Here is a 25,872-nt window from a genome sequence, read left to right as displayed (position 1 = left end):
TTTATTGTGCCCATCTTTGCATGAAATGGTCCCTTGGTATCTCTAATTTTCTTCAAGAGATCTCTAGTCTTTCCCATTCTATTGTTTTTCCTGTATTTCTTTGCATTGATCACTGAGGAAGGCTTTCTTATCTCTCCTTGATATTCTCTGGAACTCTGCATTCAGATGGGCTTATCTTTCCTTTTCTACTTTGCCTTTCACTTCTCATCTTTTCTCGGCTATTTGTAAGGCCTCCTCAGACAACCATTTTGCCTTTTTGCATTTCTTTTCCTTGGGGATGGTCTTGATTACTACTGCTCCTGTACAATGTCACAAACCTCTGTCTGGAGTTCTTCAGGCACTCTGTCTATCAGATCTAATCCCTTGAATCTGTTTGTCAATTCCACTGTATAATCATAATAGATTTGATTTAGTTAATACCTGAATGGTCTAGTGGTTTTCCCTACTTTCTACAATTTACGTCTGAATTTGGCAATAAGGAGTTCATGATCTGAGCCACAGTCAGCTCCTGGTCTTGTTTTTACTGACTGTATAGATCTTCTCCATCTTCTGCTACAAAGAATATAATCAATCTGATTTCGGTGTTGACCATCTGGTGATGTCTATGTGTAGAGTTGTCTTTCGTCCAATTATTTCATCTTCACACTATTTACCTTTGTGTGTATAATTTTTTTCTCTGCAAATCAGAGTCCAAGTCAGAAGAAACTCAATATTTTACTATAATGAATAAGGAATCTTTTATACATTAATCTATATAACCTTAAAAAACATTATGGTATTAATCTAAAATTTTTTAGACTAATGTTTTCCTTAGGAAGAAGTGTTTTTGGACACATTAAGATTCTTTAATAAATGTGTGATGAGCAATTCCCAAAGAGTTCCTGTTACCAGCAAATTTGTGATTTAAGTAAATTATTCCCCAAGATAAAAGTTTAATAAGGTTAAGATAATAATAATCTAATATGTAAAATCAGCTGAGACAAACTGGAAATAAATGCATCAAGACTGTTTAGGGTAAATGTCTTTGAAATCTTGACTTACTTATTAAAAGCAATGAACATCATTATAAAAACTAAAAATCCTAATTTGCACAGAAATATTCATCAGCTTTTCCCCTGATTTTTATATTTGCTATTATTTAAACAAAAGTACTTACTGTTGCATGTATATGTTCCTACAAGAGAAGGGAAAAAAAGTAAATTAATATAAATCCAGTTATCTGAGGTAATGAGCAAACATTATAAAAATTTTAAAATCTTATGTAAAATAGCAAGTCATTTTCATGAATGTTTTTGTAGAATTAGTCATATAATCATGTCCCTAAAATTTTATTTTAGTATGCATCTACCATATTTGTTTCACACTTTATATAAACTTAGCAACTCTTGATTTAAACTATAGTTAGTAAACGTTAGTCTTTTGAAAATGGATTTAAATGTCAACATTTGTTTATATTATGAAATAAGAATCTATTAAACATATTAATAGTAATAGGAGAAACGGATTACAAGATTACAAAGGAAAGTGTAACTGGCATGCAGAAAACTATGATCAAGTATTTATAATATCTCTGTCTATAAAGTTTTATGTAGATTGATAGATTATAGACAATTCATCTATTCAGTGAGATAATTTCCATAGAAAATTTCAATTGGCATCGCTAGCATTTGTGGCTTCCATTTCACTCAAGCAAAACACTCAAAGTCCTCCCAAGGCAATGCAGTCTGCCTCTCCTCCCCTTCTCTCCCTCGTTCCCTGCCGTTCAGCTACTCCCCATCTGTGGCAATTGCAGGCCTCCCTGCTCTTTGCAAAGAAGGCAGACAGGCTCCTGCCTTGAGGTCCCTGCACTTGCCTAACTGCCCTTCCTCTGGTTACCTGTAGGACTCCCTCCTTATCTCCTTCAGGTCTTTGTTCAAATGCCCCTTCCCAGTGAAGCCTTCCCTGCCTGACGTTTTAAACATTGTACCTGCCTCTCACTGTACTCTTTATCCTCATTCCTTATGTTTATTTATCCCCATAATGCTTTGTCACTTTCTAAAATAATATATTTATTTGGTTTATTGTGTTTATCTCTCCACTCCCAGATCCCAACGAGGACAAGGATTTATGTTTGTCTTGTTCTGTGTTGTAGCCCCAGTTCCTGAAAAACTGACTGGCATATGGTAGGACCACAAAACATACTTGTCAAATTAATTAAACAATTAGGAAATGGGAAGCTTTCAAGTTAAACTTCAAGAATAAAGGAGATACAAGCCTCATGTGGATATAGAGAAATAAAGTAATAACCTGTATTTAAAACTGATCACCTTGACCTCTGCTTTTCAGTCTTTTGGAATACAATGATTGTTTCCAGCACAAAAACATTTTATGGGGACTTCCCTGGTGGTCCAATGGCTGAGACTTGGTGCTCTCAGTGCAGGGGGTCCAGGTTTGATCCCTGTTCAGGGAATTAGATCCCACATGCTGTGACTATAGATCCCGCTCCAATGCAGCCAAATAAATAAATAAAATTAGAATAATAATAATAAACATTTTAAAAATAATAAATTAAAAAAAATTATGACACCATCACATTCTACTAGATGGTCTTTTCATATTCAATGATTGAGAAAAAATTCAACAGCTGTGCTGAATTTCACAAATTTTAATGGACTTAATAAATTAAAAAAATTAATCCTAGTACTTTATATATGTGTAAAACAATGGTGTACATATATGTAAGGCAATTACTCTTCACTCTCCTGGCATAGTGGATGAATGGATTCCTAGACATCTTGAAATAACTAGGTTTTACTGAATCCCAAACCTCCCAGCTGGGAATCCAACAGAGGATTATAAACTTTTAAAAATCAGCAGGTGCTACAATTTCAGACAATAATTAACTGCTGTTTGAAGAACTCTTCTATCTCAATGAAAGAAAATACTCCACCACTACCCCTTACCCAGTATTTCTTTCTATTCCTTTCCTTTAAACTCACATTCTTTCCCTGATTTCTATCTCCTTCTATTAAGGAATTTCCTTTCTCATTTTGCTCTGTGAGTCATAGATGAGAAAATTTGGGACAGAAGTTGAGTAAAAATGAAAATGCAGTTTTCTATGAAAACAAACAAGTGAAAATGTGATCATTTTGGAACCAAAACACATACTTTGAAGTTGAAAGAAAAGATTGTTCTTTTTAACTCCTAGAGAAGACATGGACAATTTTTTTCTTTATTTCATTTATTTCAATGAAATAAAGCCTACATATTATAACATATATTAAATACTGTATTTAATATAAATGCAGGCTTCCCTGGTGGCTCATCTGACAGTCTGCATAGTGTGGGAAACCTGGCTTCAATCCCTGGGTTGAAAAGATCCACTGGAGAAGGGAAAGGCTACCCACTCCAGTATTCTAGCCTGGAGAATTTCATGGACTGTAGAGTCCATGGGGTCACAAAGAATCAGACACAGCTGAGCAACTTTCACTACTACAATGTAAATACAACATTATATGAAAAGGAACCTGAGATTTTCCAGCAGGGAAATCTAGCTGGAGTTGTGGAACAGTGGCACTTTATTATAACAACTTCTTTTTACTTGTTTATCATTAAGAAAAAAAAAAATCTTTTTAGGCTAAAAATTTCCAGGAGTTAACCCCAGCCAAAGACACTTCAGGAAAGAGGAAGTTAAGTTGGGTCCGTTTATACTTTTGGGGCGGGTAAAGTAACTTAATATATCCACCACCCCACCTTACACCTTCATGGGCTCATTATAATTTGACTTACCATTAACAAAAGTTTTTATGTGGCTATTTCTTAAGGATTACCGTCTTTGTTCAAACATGATACCACATAACCAGGAAATGAATGAGTTTCCAAAAGTGATTTTAATTTTCATTTGGAACACCCTATTAGAATAATATTAAGATACATAAAACATGGTGAACAAATTTAAAACTATTCCTTTGATGCTGTGTTGCATGAGCTTTTAGCTTCCTTCCTACTCCCTGTATGGAGAAACTATAGCAGTAATCTGATTAAAGTGTCTAGATGGCTACAACTTGGAAGTTTTCCTCCTGAGGATGGTGACCTTGGTTAGGAAGAAGAAAAATGTAGATAAATTTGTAATAACTAGACATGAAACTAGAAATGCATCTTCCTGCTACCTCTCAAAAAACTTGGAAAAGTTCCTTCATTCTTATCCTATTACAAATAAGTCTCTAGGGCCTCTGAAAGGCATCAGAGACTTGGTGGTATTTATAACTAGAAAAACAGACAAAGGAGGCTACAGACAGCCTATTCTAATTATAGCTACACTTGCATTCATAGCTGTTCTATTTTTCATTTTCCTCACACAGATCAGAAACCTTAAATAACTCCAAAGAGGCTAAGGAACTAGATCCTTAGCAAATAACTTGCGTAAATTTAGAAACTGTATTAAATCAATATTTCATGTAATCTTAGAGGTCACTAATATGACTCCGTAAATACTTATTGTTGAATAAATTAAAAACTTGCAGATTTCCAATTTATGGGCTATAGACAAAGATGTGGGATTGTGCTTCTGGATTGTTTTAACCTTTTCTTTCTTAACGTCTCCAAATCCTGAAATTACTGCTTAGATTGTATCTACAGTCATGGAAACAGCTTCAGGGAAAGCAGGAAATGGGTACCGTGGGCATGCTTTCTCCTCCTAAAGTAGGTCTTTTTTTTTAAGTAGGCCTTAATTTGAGTGTGTATGCATGATTACCCAAGGGAGCTTGTTAAAGCACAGGTTCATGGCCTGGATGCCCAGCAATCCTAATTTTTCTGGTCTGGAGCAGAGCATAGGCACCTGCTCCTTTAATACGCATCCCTCTCGGGTCTGATGCAGGAGGACTCACACAGCAAGAAACACTGCCCTGACCTTTCAAGGGGAGTCAAAATTATTTTCTGGATACAAATATTATGTGTTCATTTGAAAGATACTGGGCTTCAAAGGATAGCCCAAGGTTATGAGCGCAAGTCTCCCGGTTACCGGACCAGGAAATCTTTCTACTCTCCTTTTGGAAATTAGTCTTGAACCTCACCGTGACAGCTTCTAGTATGTTATTTAAATTAACTTTTGTATTATTGTTAAGCTTTCCACATAGTTTTGTTTATCTACCAACTAGAAGGTATGTTCCCAGGAGGCAAGAATTATGCTTACATATTTGAAAAAAAAATTTTCAACATTATTTAGTACTTATAATAAATATTAATTAGGCCCTCAATAAACATTTTAATTTTGGTTAAAATGCAACCTCTGTGGCTTTAACTTCTGAGGCATGAAGCCACCTTCTTCGTGGATACCGCTTCAAACATACTTATTCCAATACCCTCCAGGCTGGTAGAAAATGGAGGCCATACCTAAAACCTATTAGAAATTGGCAACTGTGTACTTGGGCTCTGTTATTTAGCCACAAGAAAAAGGCAGAGCCCCAGTAATAGCTTTGACTGATTACCTGGCAAGGGAAGTCAAGCCCTTGGGGTTTTCCAGACTCTCTTTGGCCTATAAACCTGTTTGAAAACCTGTTTCTCAAAATTTAAAGCTTAGCTTGTTTGAGGTCAGTATTATACTAATGTTAATAATTCTCCTGCTCTCAGCTTTCAGGCAGACTAGTACAATTCATCATTAACTTTATTTTCGTGGCAAGGCAACTTTGGAGAAAATAGATCTAACTTAAACTATTTTATTTTTATTTTCTTTCCCTGGAGAAATAGTCCTGCCAATATTACTTCCTTTGGATTTTGTGCTTTGTAAACCTTAGCACCTTCCAACACCTGAAATAATTCCCTAAAATCAGAACGGGGCAGAATATACAAGATTTGGGATATCACCAGGGCAAGAACGTGAGGCTTTTAGAAAAAAACGTCAAATAAGCTGCTGGGTCTGAAAGTAATTTTCAGTAATGAGGAAGTTTCCAAATCACCTCTGCTTTAGCTTACTTTTTAGGGGATATGATCCTGACCTGTACTGACTGATGGACTATTTTGACAGAGTTCATTTCTTCCTCTTAGGACTCAAAAGCTATTGTGCACCCCGCTCTGAACAGACTGCTTCACTTCTGGTCAGTTGTCAGAAGCAGGTGCCAAAATAAACTACATCCTCTCCCCACATGGACTTCCAGTCCTGGGGTTGGGATTGGAGTGAGGATTTGAGGTGCTACTTTTCACTCGCTCTTAAGATCTCTCTCTTTTATTTCTGGAAACTGAAGAAGGAAAATGACTCAAGATACACATTTATTGGATCTTGTCACTAGTTTAAGATAAGAAAGGTCGTCCTTCACACTGAGGATAAAACTATTATTTCCTCTTTGGAAAAAGTACCTGTAAATTTAGATGTTGCTTCTAATATATGAATTTATTAAGATGGATACAACTTCAACTTTAAAGCTTACCTAAACTGATTTGCTAACACTGAACTAAACAGTAATTAATGGAGAAATGGTGAACTGAAATTACTCATTGCATATTATCTTTAAGAATTACCTAATCATATGGAGCTGATTGTGGGCAGGGTCAAAGACTGACTTATTTTTGTATTTTCAGGAACCAGATCAACGCTTGCTATAACAAGTACTATGTAAATGCTTGCAATTTAGTGACTCAAAATTGTTATTTTTCCACAGCATGAAAAATGGTTAAAGAACTGCAGTTACTTAATGGCCAGTAGAGGGCAATAAAGTTAATTTTAAGAAATTTGTCAGGTCCAATTTAAACCCATTTTCAGCCCCAGTTCCAGTCTGGAAAGGCATTATCCAGAGCAGTTTCATTTAGCTTCCTGATTTCACTCTAATTCAGTTGTACTATATCAGGACCACCCTCTGCCCCTATAAGAGAGTACATGAAAGGCGAGAATCAGACGGGTTGGGGTGCATTGATTTAAATACCATAGCACTCTGTTTGGTTCATTCTTAGCCTAATCAAGACCATTTGACAATGGATAAACCTTAGAAGTGAAAAACCACAATAGAACCATTTGGTAGGATGTAGAGTAGGGCAGACATTTTGGCTTTAAACTTCATTTGGTTGAAAACTGTAGATAAAGCCAGATACCAATTCCATTTATAAGAATCAACCCAATACATCTTCATATTTATGCATACAAATAGGATCAGAAAAAGTGCAAACTGTGGTTTTTAATCCATGGTTAGTAAAGAATTAATAGATGGAATAGTAAGGTTTTTTTTTTTTTTTTATCTTATTCATGCTTTTTAATGTATTTTTTTCAGATTTTTTTTTTTGGAGGGGGCGGCATATATGTGGCTTGCAGCATCTCAGTTCTCTTACCAGACACTGAAGCTGGGCCACAGCCTGGAATCCTAACCAGCAGGCCACCAGGGAACTTCCTTTTTCAGATTTTTATAGCAAACAAATATTTCTACCAGATTTAAAAAAAACAACAACAACACTGTACATTACATAGCACTTCCCATGAACAATTTAGAGACGAGGAAGGCATAACTAATTTTCCTGAAACTACCTCTAAAAGGGCCTGACTTGTCTTTGCCCTCGGGCCCCCCAGTCTCGGAGCAGCCGGGGGCATTCAGAGGGTCCTGGGACATCCCCTAGCTCTATTATTCCACGTGCTCCCGTGACCGTGGTGACACACGAGCTTCCACTTATTTCTTGACCTAGGTGGGAGCAGACAAGTAACCACAGCCTTAAGAAGGGCTTTTCTTCTACATTTCATTTTTTGATATTGCATTTTTTCTATCTCTACAGAGCCCTGTATCTTTCCTGTGTTATTTTTAGTCATCCTTGCAGGGAAAAAAAAAAAAGTCAATCAGGGTTTCTGGCATGTCAGCTTTTCATGAAGAGAACACAAAGTAGTGCTCCCAGCAAGCCTCATAAAACATAAGATTTATGGGAGACCTTTCATCTACATCCAGTTAAAATGTTCCCTGCTAGGCGACTGAGAGTGCATGGAAACCATCATTTGAAAAGGCCTTACTTTAAGGACTGGATACAGAGGCTCAAATGTTGCTTCAGCTCCTCTTCCTTTTCATAGGACTCCAGTACACTATGCGCTTCATCATGGTGATAGCAGTAGATTTTATAAATATCTTCCAGTGGCCCTTTAATCTGCAAGAATACTTTTCCTGATAAATCCAAAACAAAGGCAAGATGACATCAAGTCAGACCAAACTGGCACTTCATGTATTTGTTTTGCAACAATGTTGATTAGTGTTACAAAGTTGGATGGGCTGCATTTTATGCCCATGTTATGTCGGGATGACGGAGGGGGGGGGGGAGCAATAGACAACACTGAGTCACCTTCTTTTCTCCCTTTTTTTTCTTTTTCTTTGCACCCTCCTCCTTTTCTTCTCTTTTCATCCCTTTCCTCTTTTCTTTTATAAAATAATGGATAATGAGCTTAATGAAGATGGGCAGCAAAAGAAAGCTGGTTTTCTCAGATTATGCACTTGGCTGGTGTAGAAAGTTCTGGTGTAAACAGAGGAAAAGGGCATCCCTCACCACCTGCTTCTATGAGGGTTGTCCCCACCCACCGTAACTGCCCACTCTGAGAGGAATTCAGATGTAAAACCACATGAGGCACTTGGTGCTTTGGATAAACAGACCCTTTGATAGTTGGGTGTATGTCTCAGGAAGCATTTCAATGACCCCAGACTCTTGCATCTTGCTGTTCATAGAAAAGCACTAAAATTATTAACTTGGAATATCTGTTCTTTGTGACTGGCAGCAATCTTTTACCAAGACGTATGCTTGATTGCATGTATTTCCTAGATCCCAAAATCATGTATGAATTGGCTTCTCTTCCCCCTCTTTGGCATAGTTTCCTCAGAGCCACTGAGAGGTCATCTCCTGGGCTAGAGTCCTCAGTAAGTCCTTGAATAAAATTTAAACTCACAACTCTTACTTTGTGGGTTTTTCTTACACTGTGGGTTTTTCTTTGACATGAGTTAAAGGCTACACTTAGAATCAGTCTGTATGGTACAGGCCAGGCCGTGCAACAGAGTTGGACAGGTTATGACTTGGACAGGTTATTTTTTACTCTTTGAACCTGTTTCCTCACCTATAAAGCAGAGACATTAATAGATCCAGTTTCATAGGTTCATTACAAAATTAAAGAGATAGTGTATGCAACATTCAGATTACAATACATAGATAGCAAATGCCCAAAATGGAGCAGATATTGTCAGTTTGTTAGAGTGAGTGCGTGCATGCTCAGCCGCTTCAGTTGTGTCCAACTCTTTGTGACCCTAAGGACTGAAGCCTGCCAGGCTCCTCTGTCCATGGGATTTCCCAGGCAAGAATACTGGAGCAAGTGGCCATGCCCTCCTCCAGGGGATCTTTCCAACCCAGCGATCAAACCTGCATTTCTTATGTCTCCTGAAATGGCAGGTGGATTCTTTACCACTAGTTAGAGGTATGGAGAGTGAAATTTCAGGTTCTAGGTCAGTTATTTTTCTCTGTTTATTTTACTAACATTTCCTGAGTTTGTCTGAAACATATGCAATGAAGTTGAGGAAAATAAAATATTTTCTCTTATATGATAATAGAATTGACCATCATTCCTGTTACAAATCAGTTGGATAATACTGTAAACCAGTGTTATGACTATTCATAAAGCAACTTGGGCTAATTATGTCCAGGCATTTAAGGAGTCCTTTTTGATATATGATAAAATGGGATCTATCACTGATGGCTCAAGTACATATTGGACAATAGTTTGATTTAATTGTCACTTCATCTCATAAAAATGCATCCACTATCCAACCCAGAATTGTGTTAAGGTGATTTGGGAAACACAGAAGAAATATGTAATAGATCTGCTCTCAAAAACATTGTGCATTTGGGATTGATAATGATTGGGACTGAACTGATTGCAAGTGATATGGACCTGCTAATCTGGGTCTATTATAATAACAAAAGGCATTCTTCCTACAGAAATAGAAGTGCCTTTTAGATTTTCAACATATTTTGGTTACATTAGCTACTTTAATCCTTATACATATGAGGAGAAAGGAGCTTATTTAGCCATATTAAATAAGGATGGACAAATCTAACTTCAAAACAAATAAATGGTTTTTCCATAGTTCTATCAGGAGGTGGAGAGCCAGGATTAGAGGCCATATTCTCCTCATTTTCTCCTTAGATTTTAGCCCTCCCCATAGGAGAGTTTAGCTGGATGCTGGACACAGTGACGCAGTTGGCAGAAACACTGGAGTCAGAATCAGAAATCATTGTCTAGGATTGTGTGGTGACTACAGGAATGCCTTAAAAAAATTCTTTGAGCCTTAATTCTTTCATTTGTAAAATGGAGATAATAGTTACACTTGAGATGAATTTGAGAATTAAATGAGATGTGGATGTAAAATCAGCTGGCACTGACTAGTTCCTCCATATATGTCACTTGCTTTCTAATGCTGCTCTACTGTCTCGAGAATTAAAACTCTAGGTCTTCAACTTTTAAAAAATTTTATGGAAGTGTAGTTGATTTATAATGCTGTGTTAGTTTCAGGTGTACAGCAAAGTGAATCAGTTATATACATATATGACTGGTATATATATATATACACATTCTTTTTCACATTCTTTTCCCATATAGGTTATTATAGAATATTGAGTAGAGTTCCCTGTGCTATACAGTAGGTACCTGTTAGTTATCTATTTTATATATCAGATCAGATCAGATTAGATCAGTCGCTCAGTCGTGTCCAACTTTTTGCGACCCCATGAATTGCAGCACGCCAGGCCTCCCTGTCCATCACCAACTCCCGGAGTTCACTGAGACATTTTATATATAGTAGTGTGTTAATATGTTAATTCCAATCTTCTAATTTATGACTTCCCATCATATTCTCCCTTTGGTAGCCATAAGTATAATTTCCAGATCTGTGACTCTGTTTCTGTTTGTGAATAAGTTCATTTGTATCATTTTAAAATTAGATTTCACATATAAGTGATATCATGTGGGATTTTTCTTTCTCTGTCTGACTTATTTCGCTTAGTATAATAATCTCTAGGTCCATCCATGTTGCTGCAAACGGCCTTATATTTATGGTTGAGTAATATTCCATTGTATATATGTACCAAATCTTCTTTATCTGTTCTTCTGTGGATGGACATTTAGGTAAATTTCATGTCTTGGCTATTGTAAATAGTGCTACAATGAATATTGGCATACACGCATCTTTTCGAGTTATGGTTTTCTCTGGATATATGCCCAGGAACAGGATTGGTGGATCATACAATAGGTCTATTTTTCATTTTTTAAGAAACCTCTATACTGTTCTCCATAGTGTCTGTACCAATTTACATTGCCGCCAACAGCGTGGGAGGGTACACTTTTCTCTACACCCTCTCCAGGATTATTGTTTGTAGATTTTTGATGGTGGCAGGGCTTCTCTGATGGCTCAGATGGTAAAGAATCCTCCTGCAATGAGGGAGACTTGGGTTCGATCTTCGGGTTGGGAAGATCCCCTGGGGGAGGGGCATGGCAACCCTCTCCAGTATTCTTACCTCGAAAATTCCATGGACAGAGGAGCCTGGCGGGTTTCAGTCCATGGGGTTTCAAAGAGTCAGACATGACTAAGCAACTAAGCACATTCTGACCAGTGTGAGATAATACCTCATTGTAGTCTTGATTTGTATTTCTCTAATAATTAGTGATATTGAGCATCTTTTCAGGTGCTTTTTGGTCATTTGTATATTTTTTTTTTTTTGGAGAAAAGTCTATTTAGATCTTCTGCCCATTTTTTGATTAGTTTTTTTATATTGAATTGCATGAGCTGTTAGTATATTCTGGAGATTTACCCCTTGTTGGTTGCTTTATTTGCAAATATTTTCTCCCATTCTGAGGGTTGTCTTTCCATTTTGTTTATGATTTCCTTTGCTGTGCAAAAACTTTTAAGTTTAATTATGTTCCATTTGTTTGTTTTTGTTTTTATTTTTACTAAGATACTAATAATTTTAAAGTATTATAAAGTGTTATATTATTTTCTAATTTGTACATGCTAAGTCGTTTCAGTCATGGCCAACGATTTGCAACCCCATGGACTGTAGCCCACCAGGCTCCTCTGTCCATGAGATTCTCCAGGCAAGAATACTGGAGTGGGTTGCTGTGCCCTCTTCCAGGGGATCTTCTGGAACCAGGGATCGAACCCACATCTCTTACGTCTTCTACATTGGCAGGCAGGTTCTTTACTACTGAGCCACCTGGGAAGCCCATTTTCCTAATTTACATACAACTAATAAAAGATGTTTCTTTCTTTTCACTTATGGGATTTCCCTATGATTAAAATTAGACTCTGCATGTGTGTATATGTTTTACTTTTTTTTTTTTTTTTTATGTTTTTTTTGGACTTGTAAGAAAATGCAGTGACTATAAGCATTTTGGGAACTGAAGGGATTAGGGCTTCTTATTAGATTTCTGGGATTTTACTGAATTGATCCTCTTGCCAGTGGAGGTCTTGTAGATTCACCCTTCACGACAGTTAGCAACACAAATAGTAAGAAAAGAGAGTAGTTAAAAGAGGAGAGAATAAAATAGGACAGTGGCTAAATTTAGTGTTGGGCATAAAAAAAGGCAAGCCTTGCAAGTCACTGCAGCAGGCAGCAAATAGGAGCGAGGGCTTTGGCTGGGCTAGGGAGTCAACGCTCAGATGGGCTTGGCAGTAAGTCAGGAAGGGTGAACCTGAATACCTGCAGCCCAACGCCAGAGGAAATTGTAAATATGTATGTTCACTACAAAGCAGCTTAGAGTACAGACAAAGGAAGAAAGAGGTCTGGACAATCTCATAAATCCACAATGGGATCAAGTCAGAAAGTCAAAACACAAAGGACAAAGGCATTTATTTTACACGCAATGAAACCATTAATTGTAAATTCCCTTGTATTTTCTTTAAGAAAAATGTTCTAGCTTGAAAAAATTTATAGCTCTCTCCTGAACAGCAGAGTTGAATTTTTTTACTCTTTTCCAAGTAAAATTCTGTTCGGCCTCTAATAACAATGATTAAAGTTAAAAGATATTTAAGCACTCTAATTGAAAGTCATCTATTCACCCAGAGGCCAAGCACAATACTGGCGGGCAGAATATTTGATTCCCCTCCCAGCCCTACCAATGTATTCTGCTTCATAATAGTGCAGATGAAGCGATGTGTCTTGCAGCAAAAAAAAAAAAAGATTCTGTTTCCACGGTAACGTAACTCTGGGCTGCGTTTCTTCAGTGGTTAAGGACAACTGCTCTGTCTACTGTATGTGAGTTTGAAGGAATGATTAAGAGTGGAGAAGGGACTGAGCCAAGATTGGCGAAGGTAATTTCCCTCCTGGATATCTGTCACAAAAGCACCAGAATCCTATGAAATAAATATAACTATCGTGTACTTCTCTTTAAAAAATTCTGCATCCCAAGACTTTCTACATTGGCTTCCCCTCAGAATAACTGCCATGCAAAAGGAGGAAGAAAATGCACTTTTAAAAATGCACTTACTTATCTCCTTTAAGAACAACTCTCAGGATTATTGAACACATTTTATGTCCTGGCATCACTATCCTGTGGGGGCACATTGCTCCCTTCACTAATGTAAACATATTCATGTTCTTCTTGGCCCACCTCTTTACCTCCAGACTCTCATGTCCATCCCTAAGATGTACCAAACCAAGTGATAGGTGTCTATATTATTCTGACCCCACATCTAGATGAACTTCCCTTGCAGGTTAGTGATCCGGGGTGAAACCAATGATGCCCAAGAAGCCTATCAGAGGCCTTGTTTAGGAAAATGGCATAAAAGGAAATGAAGCAGTTATAGTCTTTATTTAGTTCATCCTAAAATCACTGCAGATGGTGACTGCAGCCATGAAATTAAAAGACGCTTACTCCTTGGAAGGAAAGTTATGACCAACCTAGATAGCATATTCAAAAGCAGAGACATTACTTTGCCCACAAAGGTTCGTCTAGTCAAGGCTATGGTTTTTCCTGTGGTCATGTATGGATGTGAGAGTTGGACTGTGAAGAAGGCTGAGCGCCGAAGAATTGATGCTTTTGAACTGTGGTGCTGGAGAAGACTCTTGAGAGTCCCTTGGACTGCAAGGAGATCCAACCAGTCCATTCTGAAGGAGATCAGCCCTGGGATTTCTTTGGAAGGAATGATGCTAAAGCTGAAACTCCAGTACTTTGGCCACTTCATGCGAAGAGTTGACTCACTGGAAAAGACTCTGATGCTGGGAGGGATTGGGGGCAGGAGGAGAAGGGGACGACAGAGGATGAGATGGCTGGATGGCATCACTGACTCGATGGACGTGAGTCTGAGTGAACTCCGGGAGTTGGTGATGGACAGGGAGGCCTGGCGTGCTGCGATTCATGGGGTCGCAAAGAGTCGGACACGACTGAGCGACTGAACTGAACTGAATTTGATAGCCATTTAATGAGTGACTGTGACGGTGCATGCTCAGTCATGTCTGACTCTTTGCGACCCCATTGTAGCCCACCAAGCTTATCTGTCCATGGAATTTTCCAGGCAAGAATACTGGAGTGGGTTGCCATTTCTTCCTGCAGGGGATCTTCCTGAATCAGGGATGGAACCGTGGTCTCTTGCATCTCCTGCTCTTTGGCAGGTGGGTCCTTTATCACTGTGCTACCTGGGAAAGCCAATGAGTGACTAGCATGCCCTAAGTACTTTGGTAGGTCTGCAGAGAAAAAGAACCAACACTTCCCTCAAGGTCAGTAAAGGATAGAGAAGAGTAAACTCCATTTAGCATGCTATGGGAAAAGTATGACAGTAACTATAAATACAGAGGGTGAGCCATTCTGCTCTTGAGAAACTTTGAGCTCTTTCCATAAGAGTCTACCCTTGAAGTAGGAGCTATGAGTGAATACAAAAGCACAGAGATGCATGGAGGAAGCAAGTTCTGCTCAGAAACTGCAAGTGATCTCAGCTGGCTGGCTGGTGCCACACCTGGGGGGAGGTTTCAGAAGAAGCTGTATAGGTAGGCAGGGGCCAGACCATGGAAGACTTTGTGCATCATTAAGAAGTTGGAACTTTAACCTGAAGGTGATGGAGAAGCACTGATGGATTTTAGGCAGCAGATTAACACGATGAGACTGTATTTTAGAAAGTTTTCTGTGGGAGTTAGTCATCTGAACAATGGAATTTGGGGGAGGAGTTAGGGAGATTGGAAAAGAGAAACCAATTGAAAGACTTCTATAAATATTCAAGAAATAAATAATAAGGGCTAAAGTAGAATGTTATAGCAGTTGAGAGAATGCTCTCAAATCAACTGCCTGGTATCAGATTCTGGTTTTACCATTTACTCATGTGACATTTGGGGAAATTACCTGATTTCTCTGTTTCTTAATTTCCTCATCTGTGATAAGAAATCATCATAATGGGAGAGTTGTTTAATGATTAAATGAGTTAAAATATGTAATGTGTCTATATGGGCATGTGCAAATGTTCATTAGATGTTAGTTATAACCACGAGAGCAAAATCAGGGAGGATGAAGAAGAGAGAACAAAAAAAGGACATTGAACATGTAAGAGATGAAGAGGATAACTCCAGGCATATCTCAGGAAGCCGGTTTCAGTAAACATGTGGATAGACAATGTTGAGAAGATAAAGAGGGTGTTTTTATGGGAAGACAACAAGTTTAATTTTAGAAGTATTGAATTTGAGTCACCCATAGTATATTAAAGTGAAGAGCCCTTTATGGAATTGCAATATGAGTCTGGGTTTCAGGAAATAGAAGATCTAGAAAAGAGATTAGGGCTTCCCTGGTAGCTCGGCCGATAATCCTCCTGCAATGCAGGAGACCCCGGTTTTATTCCTGTGTTGGGCAGATCCCCTGGAGAAGGGATAGGCTATCCACTCCAGTATTCTTGGGCTTCCCTTATGGCTCAGTTGGCAAAGAATCTGTCTGCAATGTGGGAGACCTGGGTTCAGTCCCTGGGTTGGGAAGATCCCCTGGAGGAGGGCATGGCAACCCACTCCAGTATTCTTGCCTGGAGAATCCATGGACAGAGGAGCCTGGCAGGCTACAGTCCATGGGGTTGCAAAGAGTCGGACACTACTGAAGCAACTTAGCACGCACACATCTTATTTGAGCTGGTAAGGTTTTGTTCTTTAATTTTATGTTTAGATAAGAGGATGGGTGTTCTGTAAACTCATTGTGATAATCACCTCATGATGTATGTAAATGAAATAATTATGCAATACACCTTAAACCTATACAGTGTAATATATCAATTACATCTCAATGAAACTGGAAGGAAAAGTTCTCAAGCATAAACTGTGATCTAAGATCTATCCCAAAAGGCAGTTCTGCAGTTCTGAGTAAAACCTGATTGTCAGGACAGAGCATTCAGAATACCGAGACAGGAGTGGGACCTCTCTGAGGACAGAGTGTAGGTATGACCCCCTTCCAGAAAAGAAGTTCTGAGATCTGAGTAAGATAATACAAGCCTCTGAATGACACTTCCTGGGTGAGTAAATATGCCATCACGAGATGAAAAAGCTCTCCTGGCAGCTTGCAGCAGACTGACTGGGAGAGTTTCTCATGGTCTGCTGTCCTCCCTGGATGGGAGCCCAGCCACTGGGACTAAGCAAGGCAGCAGCTCAGCCAGCCCAAATGCCAGGTGCATACATTTCATTCCTTTTATTCTGAGCCTCTTCTGTTCTCCAGGGGAAGGCAAAATGAGGAGGGAGGTGAGAAGGAAGAGGTTGTAGAGTAAACGCTGCTTACAGAAGCCACTATCCTTTGCCTTTGGTCTCGTTCAGTTCCTGCCTCGCCTGGGGATAACACTGAGTACTGAGAGATACTCCAGGGACGCTGGTTAGGGTTATGAAATTCAAACCCAAGTGCCAGGTGGAATGTGCAGCCACAGGATTCAAACGAGCATGTCCCTTGAGTATGAATTTTATAAAGATATTTGAAGGAAAAAAACATTATTTTCATGTGAAAGGATAGCATGGAAAATTTACTTGAATTCTTAAGATAAAATGAGATTTCAAATTATTTCATGCCTGTGGCTCTGGCTTCAGGTCGGAACTCCACATTCCCTGGGGCTCATGAAATTTCTCTTCTGATGTTAGGAATTATTCGGTTTAAAAATTTTCAGAAGTGCTGCTGCTGCTGCTGCTAAGTTGCTTCAGTTGTGTCTGGCTCTGTGCGACCCCATAGACAGCAGCCCAGTAGGCTTCCCCATCCCTGGGATTCTTTAGGCAAGAACACTGGAGTGGGTTGCCATTTCCTTCTCCAATGCATGAAAGTGAAAAGGGAAAGTGAAGTCGCTCAGTCGTGTCCAACTCTTAGCGACCCCATGGACTGCAGCCCACCAGGCTCCTCCGTCCATGGGATTTTCCAGGCAAGAGTGCTACCATATGATAAATTCAGAAAAATGTGTTCATTGGATTTGACAATTTTGAGGTCTCTGGTGATGTGGTAATAGCAATTTTAGAGTAGTGGTTTTAGGAGGGAACAGGGCAATGGCACCCCACTCCAGTACTCTTGCCTGGAAAATCCCATGGACGGAGGAGCCTGGTGGGCTGCAGTCCATGGGGTCGCTAAGAGTCGGACACCATTGAGCGACTTCACGTTCACTTTTCACTTTCATGCATTGGAGAAGGAAATGGCAACCCGCTCCAGTGTTCTTGCCTGGAGAATCCCAGGGACAGTGGAGCCTGTCTATGGGGTAGCACAGAGTCGGACATGACTGAAGCGACTTAGCAGCAGCAGGGTAAGACCGACCGGTAAGGGACTGATAGACCATAAAAGGAAAAAAAGAGAAAGGAAGGGAGCCAGAGCAGACTGTGGGGGGGACCATGGTTGCGTCCAGTGCCATGGAGGACAATGTCATAATTGTGCTGGGGTCTCTCAAAGGAAAGGCTATTCCATCACTGACAGTGTAACAGATGGGCAGGATAAATGGAAGCAATAGTATGGGAGATGGACAGTATGTAATATGTAATAAGACCTATATTAGGAAGAGCAAGGGCTCCCTTATAACTGTGTCTAGAATTAGTGATGCTATTTGGAGAAACTCAGGCTCTTAGCTTTTTCATCTGAACAGTGAGATGGTTGGATTAGAATCGGGCTTCCCTGGTGACTCAGATGGTAAAGAATCTGCCTGGAATGCAGGAGACCTGGTTTCAATTTCTGGGTTGGGAAGACCCCATAAAGGGCATGGCAACCCATGCTAGTATTCTTGCCTGGAAAATTCCAGGGACAGAGGAGCCTGGTGGGCTACAGTCCATGGGGTCACACAGAGTTGGATAAGACTGAACAACTACACTTTCTTTTCAAGTATTAGTCTAGCACTAACACTCAAGGATAAAACTGTTTATTTTGATAATAACTCAAGGTCTCTTCCTGAACCTTTTTTACTTCCTGGATACCTTAACTCCATGATGGGCTTTTTGTAACAACTCACACATTAAGGAAACATTGGTTCTCTGAGAGTTGCAAGTTAAAACGTTTTGGCTGCCTAGGTTGGGAAAAGGTACAATAACTTTTCCCTCCTCAGGATTGATAATGCTAAGGACCCCATTCTCAGCCCACCTTGGTAAATACCTCTCTTGAGAATGCTTGCCTCTGCTAGTTGCTCTTCACCACTTACCAGCTTTGGAAAACGACACAGGAAAAAACCACAGGAGGACTTGGTAACAACAAGAGCAATGACAATGACTGTATTCCCTCAGTGTACCAACTGGCATCCTGGATACTGAGCATTGTCTCCGCCATTCATTTCATTCATTCACCAAGTACTTATTGAGGACACTGTTCTAGGCGCTGGTAATACAACAATAACAAAACAGACAAGAAACTCCCCCCACCTGGGGCTTATGTCCTAGACAGGTGCACGCTCTGTCTCTCCCCTCTACCACCAAGGTCTGGCCATCCCCATTGGAAAAAATGAACCAGTGAACCTGCTTTCTGTTGCCAGTTGCTTATCTATTCTCTCATCTCCCAAACTTTTATTGTTTGCACCACACATGCACCCAGTTAAAAATACTAACCTTTTCCCCAGTCTCTGGTAGTTCAGGTGGTTAAAGTCTCTGTGTGTGTGTGTGTGTGTGAGAGAGAGAGAGAGAGAAAGGGAGGGAGGGAGAGAGAGAGAGAGATGGAATAATGTGTGTGTAAAATGAGATCATGAGGTATAGAAGTCACTGGGAAAGCTTTCTATTTCCCCCAAATGAAAAAAGCCAGAGCAGGAGATGGTTTTGCTCTTATTACCTGCAGGAAGCTTGCTTGGCAGTGGAGTAACCATCTTGAGGCCATGAAGCCAAATACCACAAGTTAAGTACTGGGAAGGAAAAAGCTGGAAGTAGCCAGCAAGTAGCTGTCTCTGTTCTAGGCTATTGAGTTATGGATTTCTTGTTATGTGAGGGAAAAAGCTAATTCCTTTTGGTGAAGTTTCTATTCCAGGCAGGCAAGGGCAGTCCTCACTGATCAAGCGACTTGCCCCAACACGGAGGTAGCAGTGATGAAGCCAGTGTCAGGGCACCGATCTGGCTCCCTCCTAAGGCTACAGTCCTGCCAGGCTCTTGTACCCCTCAAGTGTGGCATCCCTGCTAACAGCTTCTCCTTCTGACTTCCTAACAGTTGGGAAAGTGTTCAGGGACTCACAGCACTCTTACACTCACAGAAGTTTAGGACTTCCGTGTGTATTCTGTACAATATCTGACTTTCCACAACTCCTTTCAAGTCTAACAGCACAACTCAGCCACTGACCCCCAGGAGCCAGCTCCACAATGTAGAACTTCACTTTCTCCTCAGAGAACAGAACTATAGAACTTGTTACTAAGCCCTCCCGGTTTTCTTTTTATTATGAGAAATAAGTCCTGGTAGACCTGGGGCCCACCCTGACCCCACTCGGGAGGCCGGAGGTCCAGCTTCTGCATTGTATCCTGGTGACTGCCTCCTGCTGATTTTTCCTTTCCTCTGTGGATTTGTGTGTACTTGACCTTGAACCACCCCCCCCCCCCACCTTTTTTTCTGTCCTGTTTTCTGAAGCTGACAGCTTTCTTGTTACTGACAGTATCTGGAATAAAACGCCCTGAACTTTCGCTGCTGTGTCTGGGTCTCTCTCCACCTGCTGGCCTCACATATCCCACTGAGCGGGGGTGAAGCTCCCAAACCTGCCCTCACTGGTCAGGATGAACAAGGCCAGGCCTTTCCATGTTCTGAGTAACACACACACACACACACACACACACGTGTGCACACGATATAATAGTACCAGAACAGTGATTCGGGTGAACTGCTCTGTGGCATCTCCCACACAGCATCATTGTCAATGACTAATCTCTTTTCACAGAATCACTGCTAAGGGCACAGATTCCTGCTTCAGGGACATACAAGAGACACAGCTTCAGGAGAACAAAGGACTGCCACAGAGTAACCGTGCTTCACCCACTCCATCTTCAAAGAACAGAAAGCTCTATACCGTCTTTGTCTCCGAGGATAAACTCACCCTGAGGAAAAAGCATGTGAGAAACTGTAATTCCTATACCACAAGCTTCTGTCAGCTCTGGTTCTCTTTACCCTGTGTGTGAAGTAAGCAGAGAAAGTAACCTCACACGTGTTCATAACTCAGTCTTTTAAAATTGCTTTGAAACATTACAACATTGTTGAAAATTTATAGAAGAGGACATAGCCCTGTTTTGGTTCTCTGTCATTATGTAACAAACCACCCTGAAATTTAGTGCCTTAAGACCAGCGACCATTTGATCTTCTCTCCTGATTATGTGGAGAAGGCAATGGCACCCCACTCCAGTACTCTTGCCTGAAAAATCCCATGGACGGAGGGGCCTGGTAGGCTGCAGTCCATGGGGTCGATAGAGTCGGACATGACTGAGCGACTTCACTTTCATTTTTCACTTTCATGCATTGGAGAAGGAAATGGCAACCCACTCCAGTATTCTTGCCTGGAGAATCCCAGGGACAGGGGAGCCTGGTGGGCTGCTGTCTCTGGGGTCGCACAGAGTCGGACACGACTGAAGCGACTTAGCAGCAGCAGCAGCAGCACCCTGATTCTGTGGGTTAGCAGGTATCAGCTCAGTGGTTCTGCTTTACTTGAGGTTTGCTGGGGCTGCACTCATTCAGAGGCTTAACTGGCTGGATGGTCTGAAATGGCTCATTCCCAAGTCTGGGTGCCTTGGCAGGGAGGCTGGGACAGTGGGACCACTTTCTTACTAGATAGTCTCAGCTCTAATCTTTCTCCATGTGATATTCCACTGGGGTAGCTGGATTCTTAAATGGCAGGCTCCCCAAATCAACAAAATGTAGAAACGTCCATATTGGGAACACCTGGAAACCACACACACCCATGAATCTTTGTTTGAAAATATGATCAGGATCTCTAAAAAGTTCACATTTTGCGTATAAGAAATCAAGCTTTGTGAATGGGTGGGTATGTTTAATATTCTCAGGGTCCTAACAAGTTAGTAACATCATGCATTGGTTATTGATGAAGGATGGGCACTGGTTATCATCACATACATTATTTTATTTAATCTTCATAAATGCTCTGTGGGGTAGGTATTATTGCCTCAAATTTAGTTCAGTGGGGCTTTGTGACTCGCCTACAAGCCCACATCCAGCAACCGCTGAGCCTGGATACAAACTAAATCAACCTGAGATTGCAGCCTGTGTGTTCTTCAACTCTGCACTATGACTTCACTTGTTTGGTCCTTGTTCACTATTCATTTGTTACAAAATGATCTTTAAGTGGAAACAAGAGTCACTTCTCACACTCCCATCCCTAAAGATTTCAAACCCATTTCCTGTCTAGGCAGCTTGCCTCAGTCAAGATTTTAAAATCCAGTTTCTATCTTGGCATGATAGTCCAGACAATTTCCCAGAGTCCTTGGATCTACAAACATGTGCTCCGCTGTGCTTAAGCTTGAACCTCATCCAAATCCCAAGTTTTTTTTTTTTTTTTTTTAATTGAGTAAAGCTCTCCTGGCTTATATATGTATCGGGAAAGTTTCTCCTTTGGCACTAGAACTGTGAATCACAAACTCTTTCGTGAGATCTAAGGACAAAGAAATTGAACAGCTGTGCTTTTCATTTTGTGGCAGCATGACTTTGGAAATCTCACCCCAAATCGGTTTACCTTTTGGAAAGCAAGATGAAAGATTTAGTGATGGAAAGTGCCAGTGAACTCCATTGATATGGCTACTTGTACTCCTTGTCACTATGCTCCAGTCACATTGAACTGCTGTCTTCTATAAGAACTTCCCGTACGTACTCTTCTGTCTTCTGCCTTCTGCCTCTATGTCATTTGAGAAGTCTTTTGCTCAAATCTCCATCTTTGTAAATTCAAGTCCTTGCTTAAAAGCCACCTTCTAAATCAAGTTTCACTTTATTATCTGAGCTGAATTAGTTAATCTCTTCTCTGTATCTGTATTAGTTAGCTGTTGATGCAGGAAATCAACCCCCTTCCCCGCCCCAAGAAAATTTTAAAGGCTTAAAACAACACTATTTATCTTCTCATGATTCTCCAGGTTGATGAAATGAGTAGAGCTCAGATGGGATGGGGAGAAGGCAATGGCACCCCACTCCAGTACTCTTGCCTGGAGAATCCCATGGGCGGCGGAGCCTGATGGGCTGCAGTCCATGGGGTCGCTAAGAGTCGGACATGGCTGAGCGACTTCACTTTCACTTTTCACTTTCATGCATTGGAGAAGGAAATGGCAACCCACTCCAGTGTTCTTGCCTGGAGAATCCCAGGGACGGGGGAGCCTGGTGGGCTGCCATTGCACAGAATCGGACACAACTGAAGTGACTTAGCAGCAGCGGCAGCAGCTGGGATGGCCTGTTTCCTTGTGGTGTTAATGGGATTACTGGTAGGTTTGCAGTCTGTAGCATGAAGTCAGCTGGCCAAGGAGGGCCCGACTCGCATGTTCAAGGCCTTGACTGTGTTGATTGGCCTGACTGGGTTGTTTGAACCTTCTCTCTCCCTGAGCAGACAGTGACTGTCACGAGGCCATTGTAGAATATCACTTTGCCGCATTTTATTGATCAAAGAAAGTCATGAAGCCAGGCCAGATATAAAGGGTAGGGAAATTAAAATTATGCCTCCAACTCTTTCTTTTCAACTACGGTCTTACTGGTTTACTTTTTATTTTCATAAATTTTCTATAATCTTCCTCAGTATTGCAATTTATCATTAGTGAACTTGACATTGCGAACAACTTCAGTTGGGTTTTCTCTGCAAACCATTATATTTTAACCATTTTGAATTAATTTTATGTTTTATAGGAAAGTTGAAAAAATAGTACCAGTAGTTTTCAAATATCCCTCACTCATTTTCCCCAATATTCCATCGACATAGTACAATTTTCAGTAAAAGGAAATGACATTTGCTCTAATACTATCAACTAAAAACTTTCCTTGGAATTGGGACACTAATGGTCTTTTCCCATTCTAGTCTATATAGGCTCCCACTTGCGTTTGTTTGTTACTCCTCCTTTGTCTTCTGCAGTCTTCAAGAGTTCCTCCTCAGTCTTACAATGTCTTTAATGACTTTGGCATTTTAGAACCATATTAATCAGTTATTTTCAGCGTCTTTCACTGAATTTGCTATTGTCTAATGTTTTCTAATGATTGGACGTGATTGCACATCCTTTGGGACAAAAGTAGCACAGATATGACGTTGTGCCCTGTGTCACGAGGTTCGTGATATGAAGGTGTGTTATTTCCTGGTGCTGTTGCCCTGGATCACTCGCTTCGTTAAGATACTCTTTGCCTGGTTTCTCAGTGAACAGTTACCATCTTTCCCTTTGGAGTTAACACTTATGTCGGAGACAGTTTGAAACTATGAAAATATATTTCTCCTCAAACTTTCACTCAATAAATCTGGCATCACTCAGTGGAGTCCTCTTTAATAATTATGACTATAGTTTTTACCTAATGGAGATTTAAATTTTTCCTCTTTCCTTTATATTTACTTGCTGAACTTTAAGTAAGGAAGCGCTTTCCTTTCTCCTCATTTATTCATATCAGTGTGGACTCTGTTTTATTCTATGGTTAAAATGTAATGCTAGCATTATTTAATATATATATAAAATAATATATATAAACCATAATATTTTAAATTGTGAAAATACTTTCCTCCTAAGACAGAGGTATTTCATAAGCTCGGAGAAAATTCTACTAAATGTAAGATATTAAAATTCAGATTATATATCTCTATATTATAATATATAAATATTTGAGCTTAAATATTTTCAAAGTTCTTGTCTTCTTGCTTCCATTTTCTTTTCTCTCTTTTTGCAAAGTAAAACTCATCAAACAAGTTGTTTCTATTTGTGATTTTTAAATATTTTTCTAGATGTTGTAAAATCTGGTACACAGTATATAACTTTATCCTACTAAATAGAAGTTCTGCCAAAAGCTTCTTTTCATAATTCAAGTCTTCTAAAATACAATTACAAAGTTTCACAATTAAATCTGTTATACAGTATGATCTCTGATTGTTTAATTATCTTTCAGTTAATTCCTTGTTTCCATAGGGGTAAATTTTGTTTTCAGTAATTGCAATCATGAAGACTAACAAACTGAAGTTACTTTTTCCATCTGTTTGTTGAATATCTTAACTAAAGACTTCTAACTGATTTTGAACAAAATGCATTTTCTAAAAGCTAGTTAGTGACCAACACCAAAAAAAGTGTGCATATTCTCTGAATATTATATATAATGCTGCTGTTGCTAAGTCGCTTCAGTCATGTCCGACTCTGTGTGACCCCATAGACGGCAGCCCGCCAGGCTCCCCCATCCCTGGGATTCTCCAGGCAAGAACACTGGAGTGGGTTGCCATTTCCTTCTCCAATGCATGAAAGTGAAAAGGGAAAGTGAAGTCGCTCAGTCGTGTCCAACTCTTAGCGACCCCATGGACTGCAGCCCACCAGGCTCCTCCGTCCATGGGATTTTCCAGGCAAGAGTACTGGAGTGGGGTGCCAATTTCACTTCAATTTTATATACGTAAAACTGTATGTGAACTTTAACTACAGTTACCATTTCAATTAATATAATATCACAGGTATATTACATACACACCACAATACTTCTGTTCCATAGATTTCTTACTTTAGTAAAAAGCATTATTTTACAGTGATGCTCCACCAAAATATGTATTCATATGATAATCTACATTAACACATTGCATTTTCCGAAGTAAAGTTAACAGTAGCATTTACAATATGGTCAGAAAATTCACCTTTGACACAAATGGGCTCCACTTCCTACACGTATTTCATTTGCATCTAATCTTCAATTCTCTACGTATCCCTCTAAACCCACTGACTGTCATTCTAGGGGCTTGATGCCTCCCACTAGTCATGGCATAGGGCATAAGCCACCCAGTGTGGGTCATGACCCCACTTGCTGCTCTACCCAGTGGCCGCAGGACTTACAGCATCAAGTACATCTCCCACCCCCACCAGAACAGGAAGCAGTTAGGTCTTGCTAGCTGTTCTTTTCCAAAAGTCTTCATTTTATCAGTCGATTCCCTGTGTGCTGTACTTCAAAGAAAGATATAAGTATCCTTGAGACTAGAAAAGGTTGGGAAAAGAGAGACAGGCTCTCTTTCAGAGTTTACCACATGAGAACTCTTTCAAATGCACCTGACTCTTAACATTTTGCTAAGAGAAGCCATGTCAGAAATTAAAGCATGATGAAGAGGTCTTACCAGATCTCCGTGGTGCAACTATAAATAAGGATCATCCTTAAAATATGAGGAAGTCCGGGACAAATGCTAAACTGGACTGGATGCTTGAACAGGCTAAAACCAAGATGTTCTAGACAAATCAGAATACAAGACTTTTTACACCTGGAACTGTTTTGGATTCCAGCAAATACAACCAACCCCTACATTTTGTTTGTGCTTTTTCCACATTTCTCTT

At 40.0% G+C, this 25,872-nt stretch overlaps 1 protein-coding gene across 1 annotated transcript in view; it reads right to left on the bottom strand.

Moving 5' to 3' along the window:
- The window catches only part of ARHGEF38 (Rho guanine nucleotide exchange factor 38), a 150,477-nt gene that overhangs the window by 43,834 nt on the left and 80,771 nt on the right, over positions 1-25,872 (bottom strand). The window contains exons 4-5 of the mRNA XM_055587875.1: positions 7,958-8,105; positions 1,157-1,174 (exon numbers count right to left, since the gene is read on the bottom strand). Of these exons, the coding sequence (XP_055443850.1) occupies positions 1,157-1,174; positions 7,958-8,105 (166 nt within the window). The remainder of the gene's footprint in view (positions 1-1,156; positions 1,175-7,957; positions 8,106-25,872) is intronic.

Source organism: Bubalus kerabau, chromosome 7 (genome assembly GCF_029407905.1).
Source record: "Bubalus kerabau isolate K-KA32 ecotype Philippines breed swamp buffalo chromosome 7, PCC_UOA_SB_1v2, whole genome shotgun sequence".
Taxonomy (NCBI): domain Eukaryota; kingdom Metazoa; phylum Chordata; class Mammalia; order Artiodactyla; family Bovidae; genus Bubalus; species Bubalus kerabau.
This window is presented reverse-complemented; position numbering and strand designations above follow the sequence as displayed.